The 27731-nt window shown below is 56.4% G+C and overlaps 2 protein-coding genes across 3 annotated transcripts in view; one reads left to right on the forward strand and one right to left on the reverse strand.

The window, feature by feature from the left end:
• PMM1 (phosphomannomutase 1) overlaps nt 1-11583 on the forward strand; it is a 109479-nt gene extending 97896 nt beyond the window's left edge. Inside the window, exons 2-9 of one of the 2 annotated variants that reach the window (XM_055566325.1) lie at nt 1502-1618; nt 4158-4275; nt 5776-5852; nt 5981-6072; nt 6267-6366; nt 9811-9886; nt 10555-10670; nt 11040-11583. In XM_055566325.1, coding sequence (XP_055422300.1) covers nt 1532-1618; nt 4158-4275; nt 5776-5852; nt 5981-6072; nt 6267-6366; nt 9811-9886; nt 10555-10670; nt 11040-11162 — 789 coding nt within the window. In that variant the 5' untranslated portion in view covers nt 1502-1531 and the 3' untranslated portion in view covers nt 11163-11583. Of the gene's footprint in view, nt 1-1191; nt 1619-4157; nt 4276-5775; nt 5853-5980; nt 6073-6266; nt 6367-9810; nt 9887-10554; nt 10671-11039 lie in introns of those variants that run through there. The other variant, XM_055566316.1, reaches the window with a different exon arrangement.
• Nucleotides 11584-13507: 1924 nt separating this feature from the next.
• Nucleotides 13508-26095, reverse strand: CSDC2 (cold shock domain containing C2). The gene is made up of 4 exons (XM_055566389.1): nt 25983-26095; nt 15878-16176; nt 14447-14569; nt 13508-13686 (listed from the first exon to the last, which is right to left on the reverse strand). Exons 2-4 carry the CDS (start codon nt 16051-16053, stop codon nt 13524-13526), a joined length of 462 nt encoding a protein of 153 aa, XP_055422364.1. The 5' UTR covers nt 16054-16176; nt 25983-26095; the 3' UTR covers nt 13508-13523.
• Between the last annotated feature and the right edge of the window lie 1636 nt (nt 26096-27731).

The raw sequence follows: 27731 nt of genomic DNA on the forward strand, positions 1-27731 counted from the left end.
CCAACCTAGATAGCATATTCACTTGCAGAGACATTACTTTGCCAACAAAGGTTCGTCTAGTCAAGACTATGGTTTTTCCTGTGGTCATGTATGGATGTGAGAGTTGGACTGTGAAGAAGGCTGAGCGCCGAAGAATGGATGCTTTTGAACTGTGGTGTTGGAGAAGACTCTTGAGAGTCCCTTGGACTGCAAGGAGATCCAACCAGTCCATCCTAAAGGAGATCAGCCCTGGGATTTCTTTGGAAGGAATGATGCTAAAGCTGAAACTCCAGTACTTTGGCCACCTCATGCGAAGAGTTGACTCATTGGAAAAGACTCTGATGGTGGGAGAGATTGGGGGCAGGAGGAGAAGGCGATGACAGAAGATGAGATGGCTGGATGGCATCACTGAGTCGATGGACGTGAGTCTGAGTGAACTCCGGGAGTTGGTGATGGACAGGGAGGCCTGGCGTGCTGCGATTCATGGGGTCGCAAAGAGTCGGACACGACTGAGCGACTGATCTAATTTGATCTGATGGGGGGGGGAGGGTGGACGGGATTCCCTAGTGGCTCAGACGGTAAAGGCATCTGTTTGCAATGCAGAAGACCCAGGTTCGATCCCTGGGTCGGGAAGATCCCCTGGAGAAGGAAATGGCAACCCACTCCAGTATTCTTGCCTAGAAAATTCCATGGATGGAGGAACCTCGTAGGCCACAGTCCATCGGGTCGCAAAGAGTCGGACACAACTGAGCGACTCTTTTGAGCGATTTCATTTCACTTCACTTCATGGGGTGGGCAGAATGACAGCTAGAGAAGTAAGGGTCAGGGAAGGCCATTCGGCAAAGTACAGTACCTTGAGCAAAGGCCATCAGATTTCTTAAAGGTGGAGATCTGTAGGTCAAAGGCATTAGGAGGGAGCGGGTGAGCCCTAGAGGCACTGATCGCCCGGGGGTGAGTGGCGGACTGGGCGGAGCGGGGCAGGGCGGGGGTAGTGCTAGAGGGAGGGAGCGGGTCGCTGAGTCCCGCCTCGCCCGCGGACTCTGCACTGCGGGCTCGAGGCCCCGCCCCCGTCCCGCCCCTACTTGCCACCGGAACCGTCCCGCCAAGGGCCAACGCTGGCCCCTTCCTTCCTTCCGGGTTCCATCCCTCACTTCCGGGCCGAGCCCAGGCCCGCCTCCGGTTTGGCTTGGTAAAATCCGAGGGAAGCCTACCGTGCTGCATTTCTTGGGGTCCGCCAAGAGTCGGACACGACAGAGCGACTGAACTAACTTAACTGACGGAACCTGCGAGGCTTTGCCCCTCCCGATGCCACGGCCCTTCTTTGCCTCCTGCCATCAGAATTCTCGTCCCAAGTCAGCGCAGGCCCGGTGTCGGCCGCATCCAGGCCACGCCCCTTCTCCGAAGCCACGCTTCGGCCACGCCCTTTCCCAGTTTGGCGCTCTCCGACCTGCCTGCTGGCCCCGCCCCCTAGGCCCCGCCCCGTCCGTCCTCTCTCCCAAGCGGCTCCGGCGGCCCCAGCCTCAGTCTCAGCTGGGCGCCGGGAGCTGCAACCATGGCAGTCACCGCTGAGGGCGCCCGCAGGAAGGAGCGCGTCCTCTGCCTGTTTGACGTGGACGGGACCCTCACGCCGGCTCGCCAGGTAGGACCCCGCTCGTTCAGAAGCTCCCGTTGGGGGTGTCACGGGAACACCCAGAAGCCTAATGAGTGACTTGCAGCTGCGTGATCCCAGATCCCCCGGGACCGTGCGTGGGCTGCCGCAATACCCGGCCCCTGACACCCCAGGGCCGCACGCTGGGAATCAGCCGTCCCGATTCCCCACGTCACAGCTCCCCCGAGCATCGGCGCCCACTTTCTGTGCCTGGGTGCGAGGGGAATGGGTCGGATTCTGGAGGGAAGAAGCTGCGAGCAGGGGCCTAATTCCCTCCCCCGCCAGGCCTGCCTCGGGTCGCCACCCACCCCACCCCCGCCCCCGTCTCCCCAGCCTTGGTTCCCACCCCTAGTTCTGCCCTAGGTGACACCAGTAGCCCGGAGCTGTCGTCTGAACCTTGCGTTTCCATACAGGGCAGCACACCCAAGCGTTAAGGGTCCCGATCGGTGGGGCGCGAGGGCCATCGGTGGGGGTCTTGGAGCCATCCCTTTGCAAAATCGGGCTGGCCTGCATTTAGTTTCTCAAGCTCCTTCCCTACTTTCTCTCCCACCTCCATTCTCCTTTTCCAGGGAGGGAGGGCTTCTGTACCATTCAGGCTGAGTTTGGGGGCTTCTTCCTCCTGGAGGTGAGGGGTGCGGGGCTGGTCAGGTCTCCGTGGGGATGTTGTGGTACAGGGTGGGTGGGAGTGCGGTTTTCTTTCTAAAAGCATCTCACTGGGTTGATGCTCCAACCTCTGCTCCACACCTAGTTTTTCTCCCATTTGATCTAACTCAGGATGAACCCCCCCACCACCACCACTGCTCCCCGCAGCTGGGTGCGTGGATAAGCAGGCCTCTTTCTTGCCCTCTGGTCTGGGTCCACCAGGACCTACTGAGGGATCTCCTAGAGCAGGAGCCACTAGGTCTGGGTGGCAGGGCAGGGATAGGAACCCTGGTCTTAGCATCCCATCCCCTGAATGAATGAGGGCCCTGGGGGCACAGGAAGAAATCTGGCCACCTTGCCTTCCCACTGCTCCCAGGGCCTAAACAAGACTAGAGTGTCAGTGCTGTCTGTCCATCCACCTAAGATCTGTGCATAGTACATTTTAAGTTAATTTTTAATTGTACGCATATTCACAAACACATTCTCTTGTAAAGAATGAAAGCGTAACAGAGAAGGGTAAAAGTCCCTTTTGACTAGTCAGGATTGCGGCCCAGCCCCATCCCAAAGTTGTGAGTTTGTGTGTGTGTGTGTGTGTGTGTGTGTGTTTGTGTGTTTGTTTTTAGCAACTGGTATCATACTGTGTGTGCCCTTCTGCAACTTGCTTTTAAAATAAATAGTCGATATCATAATTTTTTTTTAATAATTAATTTGGCTGCACCAGGTCTTAGTTGCGGCACATGGAATCTTCGATCTTCACTGCAGCATACAGGATCTGGTTCCCTGAACCCAGGATTAAACCCGGGCCCCCTGTATTGGGAGCTCGGTGTCTTACCCCTGGACCACCAGGGAAGTTCCTGCAACTTGCTTTTAACCATTAACAGCGTGTTTTGGTGTTCTCTCATATTGGAAACACAGTCCTGCCTTATTCTGTGCAAGCACAGTATAGAATTTGAGAGCAGCTGTGTGCCATTCTCCAACTGATTAGCTTATTTGCAGTTTTTCACTGTTGTAAACCATCCCAGTGAACATATACACCTGGGCAGTTCTGGGTGACGAGTCCTGGCGTGTAAAGTTTTGCTAGATCTTGCCAGATTACCCTCCAAGTGGCTGTACCAATTTACGCTCTGACCAGCAACATCTGAGTGCGTTTCTCCTATGTCCACCCTAGATAGTGTCAGCTTTGAGTAACAAGGACTGAAACTCATTAGTTTATGTTTCCTTGGGGGGACATCTTTTTAAGTGATTAGTCACTAGTTGTTTTTGTTTTGTTTTGTTTATTTAGTTTTACTGTGCTGGGTCTTCGTTGCTGTGAGTGAGGGCTTTCTCTAGTTGCAGAGAGCAGGGCTACTCTTCCTTTGCAGGTGCTTGGGCTTCTCATCGCGGGGCCTTCTCTTGCTGTGGAACACAGGCTCTTGGGCTTCAGTAGTTGTACTGGCCCTAGAGCGCAGGCTCAGTCGTTGTGGCTCACGGGCTTAGTTGCTCCATGGCATGTAGGATATTCCTGGAGCAGGGGATGAACCTGTCTCCTGAATCAGCAGGCAGATCCTCTGGCACTGAGCCACCAGGGAAGCCGGTTGCTAGTTGTTTTTCCAAGCACTGTCTCATTTAATCCTTAACAGTGACCCTCTCCAGGTTCTACTGTGATCCCCATTTTATAGATGGGACAACTGAGGCAAAGGCAAAGCCATTTGCTCAGGTCATCCTGCTATTGAGGAATTTGAGCCAGAGTTTGAACCCAAGTGCTTCTAATTTGGAGATCTGGGTTCTGAACCCTGACTGGCCCCAGATCTGGGTGGAACATGGGCTCCCAGGACTCTGAGCCCTGAGTGAGGGCTGGGTGGACGGCCCAGACATGCCGACAGAGCCTGTGCTTCCCTGCCCCCTGCAGAAAATCGACCCAGAGGTGGCTGCCTTCCTGCAGAAGTTGCGAAGTAGGGTGCAGATTGGTGTGGTGGGCGGCTCTGACTACTCGAAAATTGCCGAGCAGCTGGGAGAGGGGGATGAAGGTAAGAGAGGCCAGAACCAATTCCACAGTTGGGTGGTGGGAGTGGAGGGTGTGGGGAGTTTGGGAGACGCCTGGAGCAATGTGCCTTCAAAGACCCAGTCCTGCTTCTGTGGGGCAAAGCAAGCAGAGTGAATAGGCAGGTGTTTGCTCCGGGGATTTAACAAACATTTGGTCAACACCTACTATGTGCCAGGCCTCCCTGGTGGCTCAGACGATAAAGAATCTGCCCGCAATGTGAGAGACCTGGGTTCAATCCCTGGGTCAGGAAGATCCCCTGGGGAAGGGAATGGTATTCTTGCCTGGAGAATTCCATGGACAGAGGAACCTGGCAGGCTACAGTCCATGGGGGTCACAAAAAGTCAGACACAACTGAGTGACTAACACCTCAACACTTAGTATACGCCAGGCACCGTGCTGACTTTGGAGAAACAGCAGGGAACCAAGCAGACAGAATCCAGCCCTTTCATAGTCTCCTTTTTCAGTTCTCCCTGCTGAGTCTTGATTTCCTCATCTTTAAAATGGACCTAATCAATAACAGCTACCACAGGTTGAAAATGACCTTGTATTAACTTCCTTTCATTTAATCCTCACAACTGTCATGCTTTAGGGTGGGTATGATTATCTCATTTAACAGAGGAGGATTCTAAAGTCATCCTGGCAGTTCTGTGGATCTAGAGGCTTCCTCGACTTTTCCCCAAGGGTGAAAGTGTTAGTTGTTCAGTCATGTCCGACTCTTTATGACCCCATGGACTGTAGCCCGCCTGGCTCCTCTGTCCATGGAATTCTTTAGGCGAACATACTGGAGTAGGTTGCCATTTCCTTCTTCAGGTCGTCTTCCTGACCCAGGCATCGAACCTGGGTCTGCTGCATTACAGGTGAATTCTTTACCATCTGAGCCATCAGGAAAGCCCCCTTTCCCCAACCCCTTGTCTATTTTATCTGCAAGTCCAAAAATGTCTCCGCGCGTCCAGGTCTCCTGCATCCATGTCTCCATCACCCCACCATCGTCCGGGTGCTCTCCCCCTACCTGACCCCGCAGCAGCCTCCTGGCTGTGTTCCAGCCGCTTCTTGGTGGCAGTGAGAGTCAAAAACTGCCCCCGTGCAGCCAGCCTCGGTGGCACAGTGATGAAAGTTGCAAAACAGAAAAGAAGTTCCTGTGCCGAGGGCCTGTGGGAGTGCAGGGCAGAAATGATGTCCTCTGCCGGGAAGCCCTGGGGGACTTCCAGAGGAGGGAACTGCAGCTTGGAGGAGAACCGAAGGGGGAGGGCATCCCAGGCAGAAGGAGCTGCAGGAGGGAAGGCCTAAGGCTGTGACGGGCTTGTGTGCATGTTTGGGAAAAAACCAAGTTGCGAAGGCGAGGAGGCTGGAAAAGCAGGTTGGGGATGGAACAAGGGTGCTTTGAATGCCAGACCAAGGAGTGTGGGTTTCACTTCTCTCCTTGGCTCTGGGTATCTAGTCTCACACTCTTGTCTTTCCCTCTGGCCTCTACGTGGACCTGAAGTTATCGAGAAGTTTGACTACGTGTTTGCTGAGAACGGGACGGTGCAGTATAAGCATGGACGGCTGCTCTCCAAGCAGGTCAGTGCCTGCCTCTCCCCCGGGTCTTGGGACACTTTTCCACAGTGGAACAGTCTCTGGGTGCCTTCTGTCCTGGGCGGGAGGGACGCCGTGCCCACCACCCTCAGAGCCCTGTGTCCCTTGCCCAGACCATCCAGAACCACCTGGGGGAAGAGCTCCTGCAGGACTTGATCAACTTCTGCCTCCGCTACATGGCCCTGCTCAGGCTGCCCAAGAAGCGGTGAGATCCCGCCCCTCCTGGGCACCCTCCCCGGCGTGGGGGTGGTGGGCATGGAGTCTCACAGATGGGTTCTGACTTGTCCAGGGGTGGATGCGTGTCCCCCGTGAAGTCCCGGTGGGACTGGATTTGAATTCAGGGTCCCTCTTCTCTCTGGCTCCGCCTCCCTGCCCCTCCACCCGTCCCCTCGCCCCCAGTGGGACCTTCATCGAGTTCCGGAACGGCATGCTGAACATCTCGCCCATCGGCCGGAGCTGCACCCTGGAGGAGCGAATTGAGTTCTCCGAATTGGACAAGGTGCCGCCACCCACTGTCAGCCTTAGTCTCTAGGACCTCAGTCACTTGACCTCTCTGAGCCTTTATTTTCTCATCCGTGAAAGGGATCCGTGGTGGCAGGCTGTTCTGATTCGACCAGTACCCTTTCGGACGCCTGCTCTGTGCCACGGTTGTCGGCACTTCTGTGTCTTCCCAGCGCTGCTGGCTTGGTGGCTGCCCTTGGCGACCAGGACCACCAGCCACCTGCTCACCTGAGCCAATGCCTGGGGCGTCTCTCCCACCTTCCCACCCCTACAGAGTCCAACAGTAATTCCTGGGGTTTCAGCCTCCCGAGTTGGTCTCAAAAAAAATCCCTTCACACCTGTGTGTGCCTCTGCCCCCTGCCCACCTGTTTTCCAACAGCGCCACTGAGAACCTTCTGAAGCACATCTGGCTGCCCTGCCTAACAGTCCTTCCATGGGCCCCCTGGCCAACCTCCCGTGGTCTCTGGGGGTCTGCCTGGCTCAGACACACCTTCTCCCTGTGCGTCTGTCTTTGGAACACACCAAGATCCCTGTCACCTTTGGGTGTGCTGCCCCCCGCTGACCTTGACTTGGATTTTGCTCATCACTCCCTGCCCTCAGCGCTCAGGGATGGAGGCCGTCCCCCAGGCCTTTTCATATCAGCCCATCTCTGACCTTCCCACTGGCTGCCCTTTTTAAACTCTATTTATTGGCTGCCTCGGGTCTTCCTTGCAACATGTGGAATCTAGTGCCCTGACCAGGGTGGCGCCCACGTCCCCTGCATTGCAAGGTGCATTCTCAGCCACTGGCCTGCCTGGGAGGTGCCCTGGCCTGCCTGGGAGGTGCCCTGGCCTGCCCTTCTGCTCTCCCCTTTGCTGTTTCTGCCACAGCCATGCCCTCCCTGCTAATTCTAGAGACAGCAGACTGTCTCCTGCTTCAGGGCTGTGTCTTCTCACCTCCATCACATCAGCTGTGTGTCGCCTCTGTGTCACCTTCCAGTGTCACCTTCCCTAAGCGTGACACTTAACCCAGCACCCTCTTGTACTTCCTCATCTTCAAAGTTTTCTTTCTTCCCAAGCAGCCTTCACCACCCACTAATCCAGTGCATCACCTATTTTTAAATCTTGATTATCTGTCTCCTTCACTAAAGCTGTAAGCTCCTTAAGGGCTGGGATTTCTGTGGCTCTTGGCTCTAGATCCATGGGCCCAGCGTGTGCCTGACAAAAGTGCTCGAGACATACTTTTTGAATGAAATAGATGATGATGTCCCCATTTTATGAATGAGGAAATTGAGGCTCAGAGAAAAGTGACTTGCCCAAGGTTATGCAGGGAATGAGTTGCAGCCCAAAGATTTGAACTTGGGCTTCTGCTTGCTTCCTTCTGATGTTTCCCAGAGGCTGTGTGGGACTTGGTGACAACTCCCAGCTTATCTAGCTCATCCCCATTCCCGCCCTGGGCCCCAAGGCCCACAGGCAATGCCCCCGAGCATGGAGACTTCCTTGTTGGAGTGGGTTATTGACCACTGGCCAAGAACCTCCTCCCACACACATATGGAGAGGTGGCCCTTTCTCAGGCCACCCAGGTTTCCCATCCCAGCTCCACCTCCCACTTGCCCAGCAACCTGGAAAAGGGGCTTCTCTGCTGTGTGCCTCGTTTTCTCACCTGTAAAGTGATAATGATCACAGTTCCCATCTCATGAGGTGGAACACGCTGACTCTTCCCACAGTCCTCAGGGTCTTCTCTTATATTTTGGGTCTAGTTCTGCCTTCTTCTGATACTGGAGAGGGCCATGAACTTTCTGATCTGTGTGCACTTCACCAGCACAGATCTAATACTAATGTTTTACCTTCCTTCAGCCCCCACAGACCCTGAGGACAGGGTCTAAGGACACTGAGGCCAGAAAGCATGTGAACCAGCCTGAGGACACCGTGCTGGTCTCTGCTAAGGCTGGACTTGGCACGTGGGGCTGTCTGGTGACCAGCCTGGTTCCCTGGAGACAGACAGTGCAGCTGCCCTGGACCATTTATTCTGAGCCTGGGGCACCCTTAGCTCTAACACTGGACCCACAGAGTGGCCTCTGATAGAGGCTGGCCTCCCTGGGAAGCCAGGGCTTTCTGGGAAGGTTATATGCCTCATCTCTGTTCCCATGAGAGTATGTCAGGGTTCATTCAATACACCTCTTATCTTTAAGCCCAGGAAATCGACTCAGAGTCATAGCCAGGAGGCACAGCGGCTGGGCCTGGGACCTAGGCAGCCTGCCTTTATCTCTCATGTGCTCCCTGGACCACATTTCCAGGCTCCAGACTGCTGGCCGCCACCTGCCTCTCTTCCATTTCTAGTCCTACCCATCACTGACTACAGTGCAGGACTGGGCGCCTTAACCCCCATGCTCTGAAATCCTCAGCGGCTCTTGGTCCCCTGGGACATGTCCAAGCTCCCCAGACTGGCTTCCAGGCCCTCTGTGTGCTGATCATCCTGCTGATCTTTCAAGGTGGCCAGATGGGGGCTGCCCATCTTGGTGCCTCGGCCACAGCGGGCCTGCCGTCCGCTCCCACAGCCGTGGCCCCCATCAGCTCAGCAGCTAAGATGCTCCCCTCCAGGCCCAGCATGGCTGTTCCCCTCTGTGGCTCCAGCAAGGCCAGGCTGGGGAATCCCTGGGCTGGTGAGTGAGCGTCCCTTTCTTGGTGTCTGTAGATATGCTGCAGACTTCCAAGGTCCTGCCCAGAGGGGTAGGAGCCGGGAACCCGTGGGAGGTGCTCAGTGAAGGCACACTGCTGCGTGGTGGGTGCTGTGATTGTCCCCGCCTCCTGCTGACTTCTTTGCCCGCTGCCACTTCCCACATAGCCAAGTTGGTAGATTCTGCCTGCAATGCGGGAGACCTAGGTTCGATTCATGGGTCAGGAAGATCCCCTGGAGAAGGGAATGGCAACCCACTCCAGTATTCTTGCCTGGAGGATCCCATGGACAGAGGAGCCTGGCAGGCTACAGCCCATGGGGTGGCAAAGAGTCGGACACGACTGAGCATCTAGCCCACCAGTGCCACTTACTCACAGGTCTCTGCATGCTCTTGGCTCTTCACACTCTGAGCCGTGGCTGGGCTGGGCAGAGCTGACAGGGCTGAGCCCCGCCCTGAGGTGGACACTGTGACTCAGGACTCAGACCGTCCCATCCCTTCAGCCTTCCTCCTCGAGTCTCTGCTCCAAGGCCTCCTTCAGGATACCTTGCCCGAATTCCGCTAACACAGCTGGCACTGAATTTACTTTCAGGACTTCTGGCCCTGCCAGAGGCTGGGTGACCCTGAACAAGGCATCGGCGCTTTCTGAGCCTCAGCTTCCACATCTGTAAAGTGGGGGTCATGACCTCCACCTGGCAGGCTCAGTGAGCTCACAGGCACTGTCTGCCCAGCCCAGGGCCTGGCAGACGTGGCCCCCTAAACCTCAGTCTGCTCCCTCCCCTTCTGCAGAAGGAGAAGATCCGGGAGAAGTTCGTGGAAGCCCTGAAAACCGAGTTTGCCGGCAAAGGACTGAGATTCTCCCGTGGTACGTGCATCCCACAGAGGGCCTGAGAGGTCTGCCACGCAGGGCCTCGCTGCCAAGGCCAGGCTGCACCCCGAGCATCTTCAGAAACCCTTCCCAGTCCCCCAGGTGCATCAAGGGCAGGCTGAGCCAACACAGGCAGGGACCCCAGCCCCCAAAGCTTCCCCTAAACCCAGGCAACCCTCACTGCCTCTTCCCCCTACAGTGGCCAGAGGGAGCCTTGTGGACAAACAGCCCCTGTCACAGCCCTGCTTAGAGCCCTTCCGAGGCTCCCTCTGACTTTAATGAAACCCAGGCCCTGCACACCCCTTCTCTGCCCTGAGGATCTTATGGCTCCCGGGCAGCTGCCACTCTGGCTGAGGTCTCAGCTCAGTGTCACCTTCTTGGAGAGCTGTCCCCAGACCACACCAGCTGGGGAGCTTCCCTACCCTTCCACCCCTGACCCCTGCCATTGACTTACATGAGCTGAGAAGTGGTCTGGTCAGTTCCCGCCCCTCCTCCCACCTGGATCGTAACCCCGTGAGGATCCTGAGCCTGTCGGTGCCCTGCGCCTGGTGCTCAGTAGGCACTTAGGCGTTGTTGAAATGAATGAACGAATGAAGGGTCTTGCCCAAGGCCCTGTGAGCCGCCCCTCTGCTCACCTCATCTGCCCGCCCCCCAACACCCTGCAGGAGGCATGATCAGCTTTGACGTCTTCCCTGAGGGCTGGGACAAGCGCTACTGCCTGGACAGCCTGGACCAGGACTGCTTCGACACCATCCATTTCTTTGGGAACGAGACCAGCCCTGTAAGTGTGCCTCAGGCTCAGCCCAGGTCCCCCTAGCCCCCCAGATCAGGACCAGGACACGGGATGATGGGACACACCTCCTGGGAAACTCCCAGAAAGCAGTCAGTGTTCAACAGCCCCATTATACAGATTGGAAGGCTGGGACCCAGAGCTGGTTGGACACTTGCCCCGTGTCACAGAGCAAGTCAGGGCTGATGTGGTGAAGGTGGGCCTCCTGGCGGTTCTGAGGGGGGCCAGAGGAGCAGATGTGTAGGATCCAGTGTGGGGAGGGGACCCCAGGCCAGGGTGGGTTTTGGGCCCCAAACCTGGGAGCCTCCTCGAGGCACCACATGTGTACACATGCCTTCACTGCCCTTCCTGCATGTGTAGGGCGGGAACGACTTTGAGATCTACACCGACCCACGGACGGTCGGCCACAGCGTGGTGTCGCCGCAGGACACGGTGCAGCGATGCCGCGAGCTCTTCTTCCCAGAGACAGCCCACAAGGCGTGACCAGGGCCCACACCTGCCTCTTAGGACTTCCAGGGAGCGCTGCCCACGCCTCAGAGAGCCCCTGGCCCTGGCACTGGGGGGTGCCGAGGCCCCCCCTCTGGCCCAGGACCCCTGCCTCGTGTTACCTACTGAAGGCCCAGCTCTACGGGCCCAGGATCTGTGTGGACGGCCACCCACAGCCGGTCAGCTCCTGGTGGGCCTCGCTTCCGTCCTCCAGCCCAATCCGATGGCCCTGGCTGCAGCTGCTGCCCAGACTCTTGGCAGAACAGGTTTCTGTCTATGTGGGAAGCGTGTACGAATGTTGGTACGAGATAGAGCCCGCCCTGCCTGCCTGTCTGCCCTCCATGGGGTGCAGAGCAGTGGGGACCATGCACTTTCGTGAGAACTTTATCTCATGGATATTAAACCCTGTGGAGCGCGATATGGAGTCCAAGTGGCTAATTGGCTCCCGTCACAGACACTGTTCCGGCCCCCATTTTGCAGATGAGACTGACGCATGTGGCAGGGACTTGGCCCAGGTCACATAGCAGATGTGATACAGTCCAGGAGGGTGGGCCACTGAACCCCAAACAAGAGCTGTTTGGGGTGTCGTCCCCCAGCCCCCTCCCCCAGGACCCAGACAGACAGGCAGCTCTGGGCCAGGCTGAGTCACAGTTGAGGGTTTATTGCCAGTGTCAGGAAGGATGGGGGATCCAGGAGGCTGGTGGGGGTCTCAGGAGGTCTTACTGGATACTGTAGGGCCATGAGTGGGGCGGGCCAGGGTTGCTGTTAACACAGTCTGCCTCCTGGTTGGTGCCTAAAAGGGGGGAGCCTACTCCTGGTGGGGGTGCGGGTGTCTTGGGGTTCCCAGGAGTTAACCTGCACCAGTAAACCTTCCTCCGAGGAAGCCAGGGAGCCTGTTCCTCAGGTGAAAGGCTTCAGGCCTTGCTTGAGTAGGCCCAGCTCAAACTGGGGCCATTCTGAGTTTTAGGGGGCTGGCCAGTGCATCCTAACAGCTCTGGTCTTCCAGCCTCCGGACAGGGTGGGGTACACATAGCAACAGGGCCGGGATCCTCCTAGACAGTCACTGACCCCCCATCGTGGGCATTCGGGCCCCTCTTTTACTCAGACTGGGTCTCCTGAGGGTGACCCCCTGGCAAGCCCTCCTTTGAACCCTGTTTTTTCCCCCACCAGGTGATGTGTTCTCTGGAAGGGAGTAGGTGGAGGGGGCACTACCCAAGAGTGCACACAAACCCGTCCTGGTCAAAGGGGAGAGGGCTGCCACGCATTTAAGGGATGGACAAGATGGGGACCACACCTCGGCCACTGGCCTGTGGGGGGCCAGCGGGAGCCTCTACCGCATGGCTTTGGGAACAGGGTCCAGCAAGGGGCCTGCAGGGCTGGTGGTCTCCCAGGCTAAGGGCTTATTCTGGTGGGTGCCCCTGCCCGGCCCTGCCTGAGGGGGGTGTGTGTGTCCACTGCTGGGTCCTCGCAGCTGTGATGGGTGGGCACAGGCTGAGCATCAGTGGGGTTTGTGAGTCAGGGCAAAGGGGGTGGCTCCGTCCAGGCTTGGGGACCTATGCCCCCACCCCACTGAAGGCTTAGCTCCAAGGAGGGCGGAGGCGGCAAGGCTCAGCGCGGCCCAGGGTGGTGGACGTGGCCTCAGTTTGGGGTTTACCGCCATTGCCAGGCTGCTGAGGAGGGGCTGGCCTTGAGCTCCCCAAACTGCCTCCTGCCTCTCCAGTGTGCTGGGGGGAGAGGAGGAAGGAGCCGGGGCTGGGCCTTGGCAGTGGGGAAGAGGGGCTGTCTGCCTCCAGGTTTCACCCTCTTCCCCTGCAAGAGGCCAGGGGGCTCCCCCAAAGCACTCACTGGCCTGGCTTCTGGGGGAGAAAGATCCAGGTCCCAGGGGGAGACCCCAGCCCAGAGGGGACGATGTGAGTGGCACAGGCAGAGTCGCCCCCGACAACCCCGCTGGCCAGGCCTGAGGCAGAGGCGAGGGGAGCAAGCTGGTAGGGCAGGGCCCACCAATGCCCTGACTCCCAGCCCCAGGCCTGACACCGGCCCTCAGAGGCTCACTGGACCCTGGGACGGGTATTAGGAGGGCAAGAGGGTCCTGTGCATATGTGGCGGGGAGGGGCAGGAGGAGAACGCAGATAAGCAGAGAAGGCAGGTCTGGTGGCTTCCGCCTCGGTCCAGCTCACACGAGGGTCACGGGGTGGATGGAGGCCCACACTCATGTCCACAAGCACAGACACACACGTTCACACCGAGGCCGCCCGGGGGACTGGCGCGGCCGGCACGGTGGGGCGCAGGGCTGGCTGCGGCCCGTCCGCCCTGTGTGGCTCCCTCCCTCCCTCGGCGGCTGGCACGGGGGCCCCCAGCCTAGGAGCCCACAACCTGGCCGGACCACGTCTCGTGGGGAGTGTGCGGGGCCAGCTGGGTGAGCACCACCTCCACAGCTTGGAGCTTCTGGTTCTTGGGCGGGATCGGGCACACTTTGTAGGTCACCTCGTCGCCTTCCACCGGCACGTACTCCCCCTCGATGCTGGTGCGGGGAGAGGGGCGTCAGCCTGGGGATGCCTCGTCCCTGGACAGCCCCTGTGGTCTGGCCTGAGGGCAGCCTCACCCTGGGCCTCCCGAGGCCGTGGAGCCAGAGCCAGACTCGTAAAAGAGAAATCAAAACCGCCCCTCGCGATGCTGTAAAGCAGGGGTCCCCAACCTCCAGGATCTAATGCCGGATGATCTGAGGCGGAGCTGATGTAATAATAATAGAAGCAAAGCCCACGATAAACGCAGTGTGCTGGAATCATCTTGACATCATCCCTCTCCGGTCCATGGAAAAATTGTCTTCCACGAAACCGGTCCCTGGTGCCAGAAAGGTTGGGGACCACCGCTATAATGTTCAGAGCGTGAGAGGACTCAGGGAGGTCCCCAAGGCTCAGGGCTCAGGGATTCCACAGGCCACGCCTGGCATGAGGGCTGGGGTCCAGACCAAGACCACCCCGCCTCTCCTAGCCCCCCTCCAGGCTGAAAGGCCCAGGGGCTGGCCCAGCCCCCTAAACCCCCATGGTGTGGGAACAGGATCCAGGACTCAGGCAGTGGGTCCCAGGGCTTCTGGGGTTCCCCTTCTCCACCTGGCCCCAGCCCTCCTCCACCACTGCCCCTAAAGGCCCTAGGAGCAAAAAAAGCTGCCAGGACCACAGACTTCAGCCAGTGAGGGCAGAGGCCTAGGGAGGCATTTTGGAGGCACTGCTGGGACCCTGTAGCAGGGCCCAGCCGAGAACGGGGAGCTGGGAGGGACTCACTCAGACACGTGCACGAAGATGTCCTCCGACCCGTTCTCGGGGGTGATGAAGCCGTGGCCCTGTGAGCGTGAGAACTGCTTACAGACACCCTTGAACACCGGGCCAGCCGAGGCACGGGCTGTCCTAAAGATAGGGTAGGAGGCTTGGACATGTGGCCTGAGCACGCCACCCCCTGCTTCCCTGGACACCCCCCCCCCCCCCCCCACACACACACACAGCCCTCCTGCGCCCTGCCTGCAGAGCCTGCCTAGAAAACCCTCCCCGGAGCAGAAACCACCTATAGTGCGACTAGTTCAGTCCTCTCATCACCCCACTGGACAATAAGGAGACAGGCCCAGAGAGGGAAAACTGGTTCTCCCAGGTGGCCCAGCAAGTGGGCCGCCTGACTGCCAGCCAGTTCCCCTCTCTGTACACAGGACCCTCCCCACATGAGGCTGGTTTGGCTTACGTGAGTTCCTGTTGTAAGACTGCTGAGTGAAGAGTGTGCAGCCTAGGCTTGAATACCTCCCAGAACAGGGAGCTCACTCTCTTCCGAAGCAGCAGTCTCCATCCTATTCGCTCATTTGTCACTCAGCCCTTCATGCATCACTTATTAAGCCTCTGCTCTGTGCCTGGCCTTGGTGTGGACACAGGGGACGATCTGCACCTGCCATCAGACCCCTCCTTTGGCCAAGCCAAACCAGCCTCCGCGTGGCCCCCATGAGTGAAAGTGTTAGTTACCAGTTGTGTCCGACTGTGTGACCCCTGGACTGTAGCCCACCGAGCTCCTCTGTCCCTGGAATTCTCCAGGCAAGAATACTGGAGTGGGTAGCCATTCCCTTCTCCAGGGATCTTCCCGACCCAGGGATCGAATCCAGGTCTCCCACACTGCAGGCAGATTCTTTACTGTTCGAGTCGCCAGGGAAGCCCAGGTGGCTGGCACAAACCTCCTCTTCAATTTGACTCCCCCCAGTGACCTAATTCCGAAGGCCCAGGGCTGGTCTCTGTCCAGCCTGCCCACCTCTCTCCAGAGGTCAGCCACGTGCCACGGCTCTTGGCCAGGCAGTTTCATCCAGTGGGAGCACTCAGCTTCCCTCCTCTCCTGATACATCTTCCAAGGCCAGCTACGACATCTTCCCTGAAGCCCGATGCTGGGTCCTCACCCCTAACCCTGCCAGCTGTCGTGAACTGTGGACAAACTCCCCCTGAATTATAAGCAGTTTGTGGACTGAGGTGTTGCCTTTTTTATCACTGGATCCCCTGGGGAAGGAGCTCCATACAGCTTGGTAGACTGAATGAATGAATGCTCGTGGTTACTAGAAGGTCCTTACACAGCTCCCCTGCCCTCGGGTGAGGACAGCAGGGGATGGCGGAGGAAGAGGCCAGACAGCCCCACCTGGAGCTCCGTCTTGGGAAAGATCAGTGGAGCCTGGGCGAGGGGCAGGTACTCACGCTGAATACGTCCTGGTCCGTTTGGTGGGCAGGGGACTGGGCAGGTCCCGAGATGAGACACTGCCTCGCTCCCAGACCCTGCTGCCCTCCCGGTGGAAGGGGAAGGTGGGCCAGACAGGGGACTTGGGGGAGTGCAGCGGGGGCACGACCGCGGGCGGCGTAGACTCCGAAGTCATGGCGGGGCCAGCGGGAGAGCCAGGCGGGCTCCCAGGCTCAGGGGCCGGAGAAGGGCTTGGGCTTCCTGACGGGCAGGGCCCGGCCTGGCCCTGCTCGGCGGCCTCACCAGCCACAGGCTCCGTCTGGAAGGGGGGAGAGAGAGGTACAGGTGAGTGTGGACCAGGGTGGGCAGCTTCTGGACACGCGTCTGGAGGGCTGGGCCTGCCTGCTGCTCCCAACCGTGAATTCAGGCCACTCACAGCCCCTCCCTGACACAGGGTCCTCACCAGAAAGACAAAAGGGTCTTAGAACCTTGCTGCAGCCTGAACTGTGTTCTCCTAAAATTCACCTATTGAAATCTGAATCCCTCAATGTGATGGTATTTGGAGATGGGGGCGTTTGGGAGGTAACTGGGTTTAGATGAGGTAAGGAAGGGGACTTTCCTGGTGGTCTACTGGCTAAGACTCTTCGCTCCCAATGCAGGGGGCCCAAGTTTGATCCTCGGTCAGGGAAGTAGATTCCACGTGCAGCAATTAAGAGTTCGCATGCCACAACTAAAGATTCCCAAGTGCTGCAACTAAGACCCAGAGCAGCCAAATAAATAAAAAAGTATTTACATGAGGTCAGGAGGGTGCGGCCCCCATTATGGGATTGGTGTCCTTAGAAGGAGATACCCTTCCCTCCTCATGCCTGCCCAAGAGCTTGCCACCTCTCCTCTTGCCTTGTGAGGACACAGCCAGCAGGGGGCGTGCGAGCGTGCTAAGTCGCTTCATTACTGTTCACTCTTGCGACCCCACTGGACTGTAGCCCCCCAGGCTCCTCTGTCCATGGGATTCTCCAAGCAAGAATACTGAAGTGGGTTGTCAGTCATTTCTTTCTCCAGGGGATCTTCCTGACCCAGGGATCGAACCTGCATCTCTTGCATCTCCTGTGTTGGCAGGTGGGTTCTTTACTGCTGAGCCACCTGGGAAGCCCTAGCAGGGGGTGGTCTACAAGTTAGGAAGAGAACACTCTCCAGAACCAGACCATGCTGCCACACGGAACTTGGACCGCTAGTCTCCAGAACCGGAATATCTCCGTGGAGATGTTCACTAAATGTCTCCGTGGAGCCCCCCGTCTGTGGTGTTTTGTTAATGGTGGACCGAGCTGACTGAGACTAACCACAAAGTCCTTCCAGCTTGCAGTTCAATTCTTCAACTTGGAGGCCTAGGAGGTGGGATGCGTAAAGTGGCCGATGACCTGGAACACAATTTGGCACAATTGCCAACAGTTTCCAATCTATAGACCTGGGTCTGAATCTCAGCTTTGTCACCTGTAACCTGGTGACCTCAAGCAAGCCACTCAACAGTTTCAACATAGCAGGTGGGAGTGTGGGCTCCAGGCCCCAATGACCTGGGTTTGAATCCTTCTCTAACTATTGGCTGTGCAGCCTTGATCAACACTCATAGCCTTTGACTTGGTTTCCTGTTCTGTAAAATGGGAAAAGCATTGGTTCTTATTTCATAGAGAGATCACTGTGAGGATTAGATGACATTCTACATACTTAGAAGTAGGACTGGGGTATGGTGAGCTCTTTGTAATGTTGGAGATTTTTCCTTAGCCCCAGTTTCTTCCTCTCTAAAAGGAAGTTGAGAATGCTTACCGTGCAAAGGGACTATGGCTTCAATGATTTAGTGTGTGTGTGATAGCATTTGACATCTTGTAGATACCCAATAAATTGCTATTATCAATGCTAATCCATAGAAGTTCCCCTGACAGCAGCTCAGTGCCTGGATAAACTTTAAAAAAAGTCATTCTTTTTATTTTGGGGGGGCTGCATCGGGTCTTAGTTGGGCATGCAGGATCTTTCGTTGAGCGGTCAGGGTTAGTTGCCCTGAGCGTGTGGGATTTTATTGCCAAATCAGGAATCAAACCTGCATCTCTTGCATTGGAAGGCTGATTCTTAACCACTCTACCACCAGGGAAGTCCTTCGTCCTGTATTTTTCTCTGCGGAGGAAGAGAATGTAGTTACCCCATCCATGCACCCATTCACCCTCCGGGTCCCCTGGGATGGAAAACTCTTGGCTCCAAGAGACGCTAGACTATTTGTTGAGCCTGGAGCGGGTGGCCTGCCACAGCGGGGCCAGCAGGACGCCTGGACCAGGAGAGCTCCAGTTTCGCTGCATGTTAGCTGTTGGCTTGGGTAGCACTTCCACCAGCCTCAGCTTCCTCTTGAGAGTCCCCTGGACTGCAAGATCAAACCAGTTAATACTAAAGGAAATCAACCCTGAGTACTCTTGGGTAGGACTGATGCTGAAGCTGAAGCTCCAGTACTTTGGCCACGTGATGCAAAGAGCCAACTCATTGGAAAAGACCCTGATGCTGGGAAAGATTGAGGGCAGGAGAAGGGGGCAGCAGAGGATGAGATGGTTGGATGGCATCACCAACTCAATGGACATGAGTTTGAGCAAACTCTGGGAGATGGTGAAGGACAGGGAAGTCTGGTGTGCTGCAGTCCATGGGGTCGCAAAGAGCAGGACACGACTGAGTGACTGAACAACAGCTTCCTCACCTGTACAACGGAGCTGAGAAACCCTGCCTCACTCCCTCATGGGCTATGGTGAGGCTTGACTAAGCAGGGATATAAAGAGTTGCCCATGGCCCATGACATATAGGAGTGAGGGTGACAGGCTCTCCACCCCCTCGCCCCCATTCCTTCACTCCCTCCACCACCCTGGGACCAGAGGTGAATCTCTGAGCTAAGTCTATTTCTGACCTCCATCTCTTCCCTGCCCCCTGCAAACCCATAGTTTCCAGGGAGGCGTTTAAGATGCCTTCGGACTCTAGAGCCCTGCATGGACTGGAATAGCTGAGGAGTCACCCCCACTCAACTCCCTGGCAGGTCTCCTGGCCACTGTTCAATGTCCTACAGCAGGTGGGACTTTTCTGGGTCAAGGTGATGAGCTGGCTCTGCCGTCCCTGGGAGTGGAGATTCAGTGTCCTTCCCCCTCAGCAGGCCCCCAACACATTCCATCCAGCCCGCAGAGCTGCTGCGGGGGCGCAGGGAGGCAGACAGAGGGTCAGAATTGCCCCTCAGGGTCCTTCACGCTGAGGTGCAGTTTTTCTCTCCGAGCCCACTTGAGGAGGCAGGCAGGGGCCAGGTTTAGCACTTTTATCCCCATTTAGTTAACTAATTGAATTAATTAAATCAACCCTGAATATTCATTGAAAGGACTGATGCTGAAGCGAAAGCTCCAATACTTTGGCCACCTGATGCAAAGAGCCATCTCATTGGAAAAGACCCTGATGCTGGAAAAGATTGAAGGCAGGAGGAGAAGGGGACAACAGAGGATGAGATGGCTGGATGGCATCACCGACTCGATGGACGTGAGTTTGAGCAAACTCCAGGAGAGGGTGACGGACAGGGGAGCCTGGCATCCTGTAGTCCGTGGGGTCGCAAAGAGTCTGACACGATTGAGCGACTCAACAACAACAAACTAATCAATTAACTTTTAAAAGCCAGGTATTGAACCTGCCCCCTTGGCAGTGAAAGAGCAGAGTCCTAACCACTGGACCTCCAGGGAATTCCCTTGTCCCCATTTTAGAGTGAAGAAAACGGAAGCTTCAAGAAGAAAAGCGATCACACAAAACTTGCACATGAATGTCCACAGCAGCATTATTCATAAAAGCCCCAAAGTGGAAAGAACCCAAAGGCCCATCCCCAGATAAACAGATGAAGACATGTGGTTTATGTCTTTGTGTGGTTCACCACGAAACAGAACATGATTCAGCCATAAAAAGAAATGAAGTTTTGATAGAGCTATACGACAGCTGGACTTGAAACCTTGAACCTTGAAGTCATGCTGCTAGGTGGAAGAAGCCAGTCACAAAAGATGGCATATTACCTGATTCCACGTATGTGAAATGTTCAGAAGTGGCAAACCCATGGAGATGGGAAGATTAGTGGTTCTAGGGGTTGGGAAGGGCGAAGGAAAATGAGGAATGACATCTAATGGGTACAGAGTTTCTTTTTGGGGGTGATGGAAATGTCTTCAAGTTGACTATCGTGATGTTGCATAGCTCTGTAAATACACTAAAAGCCACTGACTTGTCCATCATAAACAGATAAATTATATAGTGTGGGAATGATACCTCAATAACACTGTTAGGGAAAAGGAAGACAGGCAGCAAAGCTACCCAGGATGACAACAGAAGAGCAGGAGATGCCCTGGGGTGCACTCCTGGGTGCCCCCTACCCTACCTGGGTGAGGGTGGCAGGTGGCAGGGAGAGAAACTCGGCCTCCCTTTCTCCAGGAAGCAAGGCGGTCCTGGGCGGCCCACTGCACAGTTTTCCCAGGCCTGGTATTGTGCTTGGCAGTGACAGCCTGTGCTGGGAGGTCGCAGGGGGTGGAGGGGAGGGAAGGAGGTAGGGGAGGGGCTGAGGCGGTCCTCAGCTGTTGCCAGGGAGATGCAGCTGAGCTGGGCCCTGCTCTGGCCAGCCAGGCCTCCGGACCCAAGACTGAATGAGCCTGGCTCTCAGGTTCCATGCGACGTGGGCAGTGGGGAGGGGTAAGAGGCACTATCCAAGGTAGGGGTGGAGGGCAGCCTCCTCCTTCCCCTCCCGCAGTGGGCCAGGCAGCAGAGGGGAAGGGGAAGGAGATAGAACATGTATGCCTTCCCACTCCCCATCCATCACCCCACCCACCCTGGGAGAAGGTGGGGAGTTGGCCTTCGGGAAGGATTTGGGGCTGGGATCTCCCCTCTCTCCTTCCTCTGCTAGAAAATGAGGATTACGAGAGCACCTCCTCCAAGGGCATCAGTGAGGACCACACGGGATGGAGTGTGGGAAGCACTGAGTAGGTGCTAGATGAAAGGGCGCTCCTCCCAGGCAGGGTGGCTAAGGTGGGCACGGGCTGCGGGGGGAGAGGGAGTGGGTGAAAGGAGAGACCCTGGAGCCAAACCCACTCTTTATTCTCACCTCTCCTGTTTCCCCAAGGACTCGCCCACCCACTAGGTCCCTGCCCTGCCCCTCATAGTTTCTCCTTTCATCTAGTCCCTGCCTCAGTACTGTAAGGCTCTTGCTATTATGACCCCATTTTGTAGATGAGAAAACTGAGGCTCAGGGAGGCTGTCACTCACTCGGGGCCACACAGCCATTAATGTCTGAGCCAGCGCTTGAACCAGGGCAATCTGACTCTGGAGCCCTGGAGTGGGGAGTCAGGAGTCCTGGGTTCAGTCCTTGTATTGCTACTGACTTGCTGTGTGACCTTGGACAGAGTCTTTGCCTCTCTGATCCATGCCAGAGCCGTGGACTTGAAGAAGCTGCACGGTGCAAGGTAGCCTGGGAAACTAGAGAGAGCCAAACCAGGGGATGCAGAGCAAGCCTCCAGCTCAGATTCTTTCTCCAGAATGTTGCTGCAGAAGGGGGCAAGGGAAGCCAGGGCTTTGATCGTCTGAATGCTATATACAGTCTTTACGAAAAAGTCCTTTTTAAGTCTTTATTGAACTTGTTACAATACTGCTTCTGTTTTACGTTTTGATTTTGTGGCCACCATTCATATGGGATTTTAGCTCACTGACCAGGAATAGAGCAGCAGCCCCTGTGGTGGAAGGTGAAGTTGTAACCGCTGGACTGCCAGGGAACCCACAGAGTCTACAGAAATTATTTTCCATTTTTAAATCTCCCAGTTGCCGCAAAATGTTGAAATTACAATTGTGTCCATTTTACAAATGAGGAAGCTGAAGCTCAGAGAAGTGAAGTGACTTGCCCAAGGTCACACAGCAGGTACGCGACAGAGGCCAGATTTGTCTGAAAGCAAATGGTGTCTTCCTCTGAGGATAAGTTCCTACAAGAATTTTCCCTGAGAAAGCAAAGGGGAAATAACTGAGAGCAGAGAACTAGATGTGTTTGTAGAATATTTGGTTCAACTCAAACAGAGCTAGAGCCTGACCCCCAAGGGATTTGGTGTGCCTGCCTGGGGCCATCTCTGGCCTGGAATGATGCCCTTCAGAACTAGCAGCTGGAGGGCAAGAGGACAGCCTGAGTCCCAGATGACCCAGGATTGACTCCTGGCTCTAGAGTGTCCTAGTGGGGTGACCCTCCCTTAAAACAACATATTTATTTATTTAGATATTTGGCTGTACCAGATCTTAGTTGTGGTATGTGGGATCTTTAATTGCAACATGTGGGATCCAGTTCCCTGACCAGGGGTCGAACCCTGAGCACCCTGCATTGGGAGCTTGGAGTTTTAGCCACTGGACCATCAGGGAAGTCTCAACACTTTCTCTTTGAGACTCACTCTGGTGGTGGTTTACTAAGTTGTGTCCGACTCTTGTGACTCCATGGACTGTAACTTGCCAAGCTCCTCTGTCCATGGAATTCTCCATGCAAGAATACTGGAGTGGGTTGCCATTTCCTTCTCCAGAGACTCAGTCTACCCATCTGTCAAATAGCGTGAATCATAGTCCTTGTCCAGGTTTCGAGAGGAGCCAAGGAGCTGTGTCAGTGGTGCCCCTGAGAGTATTTTGGTTCTGACCCTGCCAGCCAAGCTCCTCTTCATTTCCCTGCATGAAGATCAAGCCCCAGAAGTTCTGCAGACAAAAGGCCAGGGGAGGTAAAAATAAAACATCAGAGCTGTTCAGAGATAACCCTAGGCAAGGTCCTGATATAGCGCCATGGGGCTGTGAATGGTGATTCAGCCACATCAGCAGGTGACCATCAGCCTGGTGCTGGGGCTCCTCCAATTATCCACTCCCCCAAAAGAACTGGGCAGGAGATGGCTGTCAGAGTCTTCTGCTGACCCTGTGAATCCCTTTCCTTTTGGGCAGGTCAGGGAAACGAGGCTGGCTCAACCACCCGAGGCTGTGTGACCTAGGGCAAGCACCTGCCCTTCTCTGGGCCTCAATTTTCTCCTCGGCTACATGAATCATCATTGATCCAGATGACGCATGAGGGTCACTCCACCTCTCCTCTGAGGTTGTCAAAAGCACACGCTTAACTGAGTGTGATTGCCAGGCACTGGGACAACAAACAGGAGAAGAGACAGCCCTGCCTTGAGAGAGCCTGGGTCCAGGGGGGAACAGACAGACAAGCAGAACACAGGGTGGTTGGTCATGGCAAGATCATGGCCACCATCGATGGATTAGTAACCACGTGCCAAGAGGCGTGCAAGCCCTTTGCCCCCTTTCCTCATTTATTCCTCACAACAGCCCTACAAGGTAATTATCATTATAACCCCATTCTTCAGAGGAGTAAACTGAGGCCCAGAGAGGTGAAGAGTCTTGCTGGGGTCACACAGCCAGTTGGGGCCCACACTCTAGTACCCTAGGTGGGGGCAGGACAGAGGCCTCAGGCAGGAGGGAGGGAGGGAGGACATGCCGGTCCCTGCAAGCTCCCGCCACCCCTACAGAAGGAAGAACCGGGCTTGGGGTTCTATTCCTGGCTTTGTGCTGACTCAGACCGTGACCTTGGGTGAGTCACTTGCCAACTACGGCAAGCTTAAAAACAATTCCCTCCATAAAAGCATCCCAGCCCAAGCCCCCACTGAAAAGGAGCAGACAGTGGGAGGCGTGGGTCCGATGACTTAGGGGGAAGGACAGGGAACACAGGGTGATGGGGGAAGGGCTTTCTGGACTTTGAGGTCTTACCCAGGATAGGCCTGAGGAGGGCGAGGAGACAGCCTCAGGACCACCAGGCAGAAGCCGGCTCTTGCCCAGTGCCCCTGCCCTCTCCCAGCCTCTCAGACACTCCTTAAAATACATCAGTGCCAAAGCTGCTGGAGCAGCTGGAGGTGACCTAATTAAACCTGGTTCTTTCCCTCTCCCACAGCGCGCGTGTGTGTGTGTGTGCATATGTGTGTGTGCGTGTGTGTACGGGGTGGGGGGGCACTGCCCCAGCCAATACTCGAGCTTAATTGAGACCCTTTAACTCTCCTCCTTGTCATGTCCCCAGGTTGCCCTGGAGGGCTCTTATGATTAAGGCCTTTGGGCTTCGTGGGCATTAGTGAGGGTATGGATGCCAGGATGGGCACCACGAGAGAGCCCTGCTCACATCCCAGCCCTGCAGGGCTGTATGACCCTGGGCAAGTTGCTTTCCCACTCTGAGCCCTCCTTGGAAAGAGGAATGGACTGGTCAAAATCACACTTAAGAGTGGCTGAGCTTGAACTCAAATCAACGGGACCCATGGGATTTCCAGCATGCCAGGCCACTTATCCTGGTGCCCATCATTTCGCTGGCTTGGGGCAGGGGGGAAGAGCCGTCCCATTGCTTCTTGCCTCCCATCGTAATGGTCTGCGTGGACAAAGGTCCGAATTGCCCCGAGCCCTCCTCTTTCCACCAGTCTTCGGGTCCTGGCCATGTTAGTTGTGACCAGTGTGATGAGCTCAGCCAGGCCCTGAGCGCCCTCTGCTGGTGCCACTCCAGGGGACTTGCCTCCAGACCAGCCTGCGGGTTTCCCTCCCTCACCACCCAGCAATGTGGGACCCCCAAGTTCCTCCTAGGGCGGCTCCCTCCACGGCCAGCGGACTTCCGTGACCACTGCCCATCCCCTCTCTCCAGGCCTGGGAGAAAGCTCTGTGGCCAAGATTGTCCTCTGGCCTCTCCCAGGCCCTTGTGAGCTGGTTCCTACTTACACCTGTCTTTTCTTTTTGTTTTTTTTTGTTTTTTGGAGGAGGGTCACACAGACCCAGAGGGGCGGGGCAAATATGGGAAATAGATGTTTTTTGAAAAGACTTCAAGGAAATGCTGGGGGGAGGAGAGATCCAGAATTTGGAGGACTCAGAGGCTTCTGAGATAGAGTCAGGTTTGCAGGACAGGCTCCCCATCCCCCAGGGGGCTGCAGACAGCCCCCTTCCCAGGGAGAGGCCTCCCCTGAAGCCCATCCAGGCAGGCATGCTGCCAGGCTCTCAGAAAGGTGGCCCACCCTCCACCCGGGTGCACTTCCTCCTCCCCTCCCCCAGCCCCAGCGGATGCAGCAGTTCACAGTCTGTATTTATTATTGTTCTCGCTCCCCGCGGCCCCCTCCCCTCTCCCTGAGAAGAGTCTGCAGGCTGGCAGATTGGCAGGAACCTGCTGTCTCCCTTGTGGGTGCCAGCATCACCCCTTATCTCCGCCTGGACTCCTTGTGCCAGGGTCAGGCCACTTGGGGACTTGGCACTACTACCCAAGGCTGCCTGAGTCCCTGAATCCCATGGCAGGGGACCCAGTGGACCCTGGCTGATCACCCCTGCCCTCCAGGGGCTGCGCCCTGGCAATGGTGGAGGTCAGCGCAAGACCAGCCTGCCTGGGAGAGGAGTGGCCTTGGGAGAAGCAAAAGCTCCTGGTGGGGGTGGCTCCAAGGCCAAGGGGGAAATAATAGCATGGAGCCACCTCTCCAAGCCAATTAGCCCAATTATCCCCAACACATCACGGAAGAAACAGAGTCAGGATGAGACAGCTGCTCCAGGTCCAACTGTCTGCCTGCCACCCCGCCCCCGCCCCCGACGGTCCCTCCCTGGCCCCAGCCCCAAATTCCAGGGGGAACGATCCATGTCGCTCCCTGCTGCACTCTGCTTTCAGCGTCTGGTAGGAACCCAATTATTTTCCAGTCATTCTCTCCCCCCTGGTTCCCAGACAGGAGGCTGCGGCTACGGCTTGGCAGGTGTCTGCTGTTCTCTGCCTCTTGAGCCAGACACAAGTCCCAGACACACACACACACACAGACACCCTTTCACGAGGAACCACGCAGCCTCAGCTTCCCTTGGGGGCCAGGCAGAGCGAGGGAGAGGGGCGGGATGGCCGGGTGGACTCTTCCACACTCACATATGCCTGCCTCTCCTCTGTAAACTGGACTGGCCTGGGCCAGCCCAAGGGGAGGGGGCCCACCTTCCCAGAGCCTCCCCCCCCTCACCATTGCACCTCCCTCTGCCCCCCATCGTTAAAGCCAGTTTCCAGGGCTGGAGCGCCCGCTGTCCCAGGGTCTAGCCCCTTACCTCTCCCTGGCGGCCGAGGTCCCACACAGCCTCCTGCAGCCGTTCAGACTCGGTCTCTCTCTGGCGTGCTTGGAGCTGATGAGCAGGGATGGGTCTGAGAGATGTGCTGTGTGTCTGACTCTGTGTGTGTGTGTGTGTGTGTGTGAGCATGCGGCACCTCAGGCCCCTCACTCACTCACACACGCCTTCCTCCTGACGTCAGGAAGAGCAGGAGGGAGGGACCGGGGTGGGAATTTGTACTCCCTGCTTAAAGGGACACCGGGCCCCTGAGTCAGACACGGGCAGTGTGAGAGAGTGAGCTGCGTCTCTCGGGGCCTCCGAAGCTTCTTTTTCTGGAAAGTGGCTTTTATTGCCAGGCCAGGGTATAATTTGCCCTGCCAGGTGGGAGTAGCTGCTGAGGAATGCAAGGGGGAAGAGCTTGGGGACAGCCTGCATTCCTGGCAGTTAGAGAGCAAGGAGGGTGGTGAGTGTGTGTGTGTCTGCCAGGAGGCTGTGGGGTGGAGGGTGAGTCTGGAAGAGTGGAGGCTGCAGCAGGGCCCCAGGGACTTGCCATCCGCCCTCTCCCTTCTGTCCCCTCAGCAGAGTGGCCCCTGCCCTCCACTGCTCTCTCCCTCCCTTGGCTCTGGGCTCCCCCTCAGTGAACCCATGTGGGCAAGTCTAGTCGAAAGAATTCATGTCTTCCTCTGTCTAGCTCATGGCAGACCCTGAGCTGTTTCTGCTGGGTTGCACTGAATTGAAGAGGCCCCTAAGGAAGTGAAAGGTGGCTACACACACACACAGACTCCACAGCCTGGGAAGCCCTGGGTGTGAGTCTCAGCCCTGGCGCTTCCAAGCTGGGTGACCTGGGCAAGCCTCTCACGACTCTGGAAAGCAGAGAAGGAGGCCCTTGCTGAGGGGGCTGTCGGAGGCTCCAGGGCAGCTGGTGTACAAGCCTGGCTGGAGGGCCCCCCCCCACAGACTGGCTCCTCGTCCCCCTACCCATCCCTTCTCCTCAGGAAAGAAGAAAGTCTGTCCTTCGTATATCTTTAGTACAGCTGACGCAGCCTAGCATTTTCAAAAGAAGTCTTATTAAAATAAAAAGGAGCAGAGAGTTTTAAGGGAGACCAGAAAGATACAAATACCTAATAAAAACGGCTAGTAAGAGGCACTGAGGGCAACCCAATGAGTTGGGTGAATGCACGAGTCAATGAACAAATGATGTGGTCAGAACTGCAGGAAGAGATCTTCTCTGGCACAAGGGCAGTGACTTTTTAAAAAATATTTTTAAAATACCTATTTATTTTATTTAGCCGTGCTGGGTCTTAGTTTTGGCATGTGGGCTCTAGTTCCCTGACCAGGATTGATCCCCGGCTCCCCGCATTGGGAGCACAGAGTCCCAGCTACAGGACCACCAGGGAAGTCCCAAAGGTAGTACTTGAAGTAGAAAAGTTCGGAGTTGGTTCAGCCTTGAGTCTTGATGGCTGCACAGTGGATTATGGGCCAGCAGAGGGAAGTAGTCAGGGAGGACCTCTCTGGAGTGATGATGTTTAAGCTGAGCCACTGGTGACAAGAAGCAGCCAGTCTTGCCAGGGTCTAAAGAGAACCGTGGGAAGAGGGGGTGGTTTGTCCGAAGGCCCTCAGGTGGGTGTGAGTGCTGGCGTGCCAGAGCTCTGGGAAGAAGGCTGGTGTGGCTGGAGGGGGCGCGGGAGGGGAGAGGTAGGCTATGAGTCTGGAGGCCGAGAGGCAGGGCCTCAAAGGCCAGCTCTGAGA

This window comes from Bubalus kerabau, chromosome 1 (assembly GCF_029407905.1).
Source record: "Bubalus kerabau isolate K-KA32 ecotype Philippines breed swamp buffalo chromosome 1, PCC_UOA_SB_1v2, whole genome shotgun sequence".
NCBI lineage: Eukaryota > Metazoa > Chordata > Mammalia > Artiodactyla > Bovidae > Bubalus > Bubalus kerabau.

Excerpts from the sequence above, each read along its gene's own strand:
- CSDC2 (XM_055566389.1), bottom strand. The coding sequence starts at position 16,053 with ATGACTTCGGAGTCTACGCCGCCCGCGGTCGTGCCCCCGCTGCACTCC. Across the intron at positions 14,570-15,877 it reads CGGACCAGGACGTATTCAGC|GACAGCCCGTGCCTCGGCTG; the intron begins GTGAGTACCTGC and ends CCCTATCTTTAG. Across the intron at positions 13,687-14,446 it reads ATCTTCGTGCACGTGTCTGA|CATCGAGGGGGAGTACGTGC; the intron begins GTGAGTCCCTCC and ends TCCCCGCACCAG.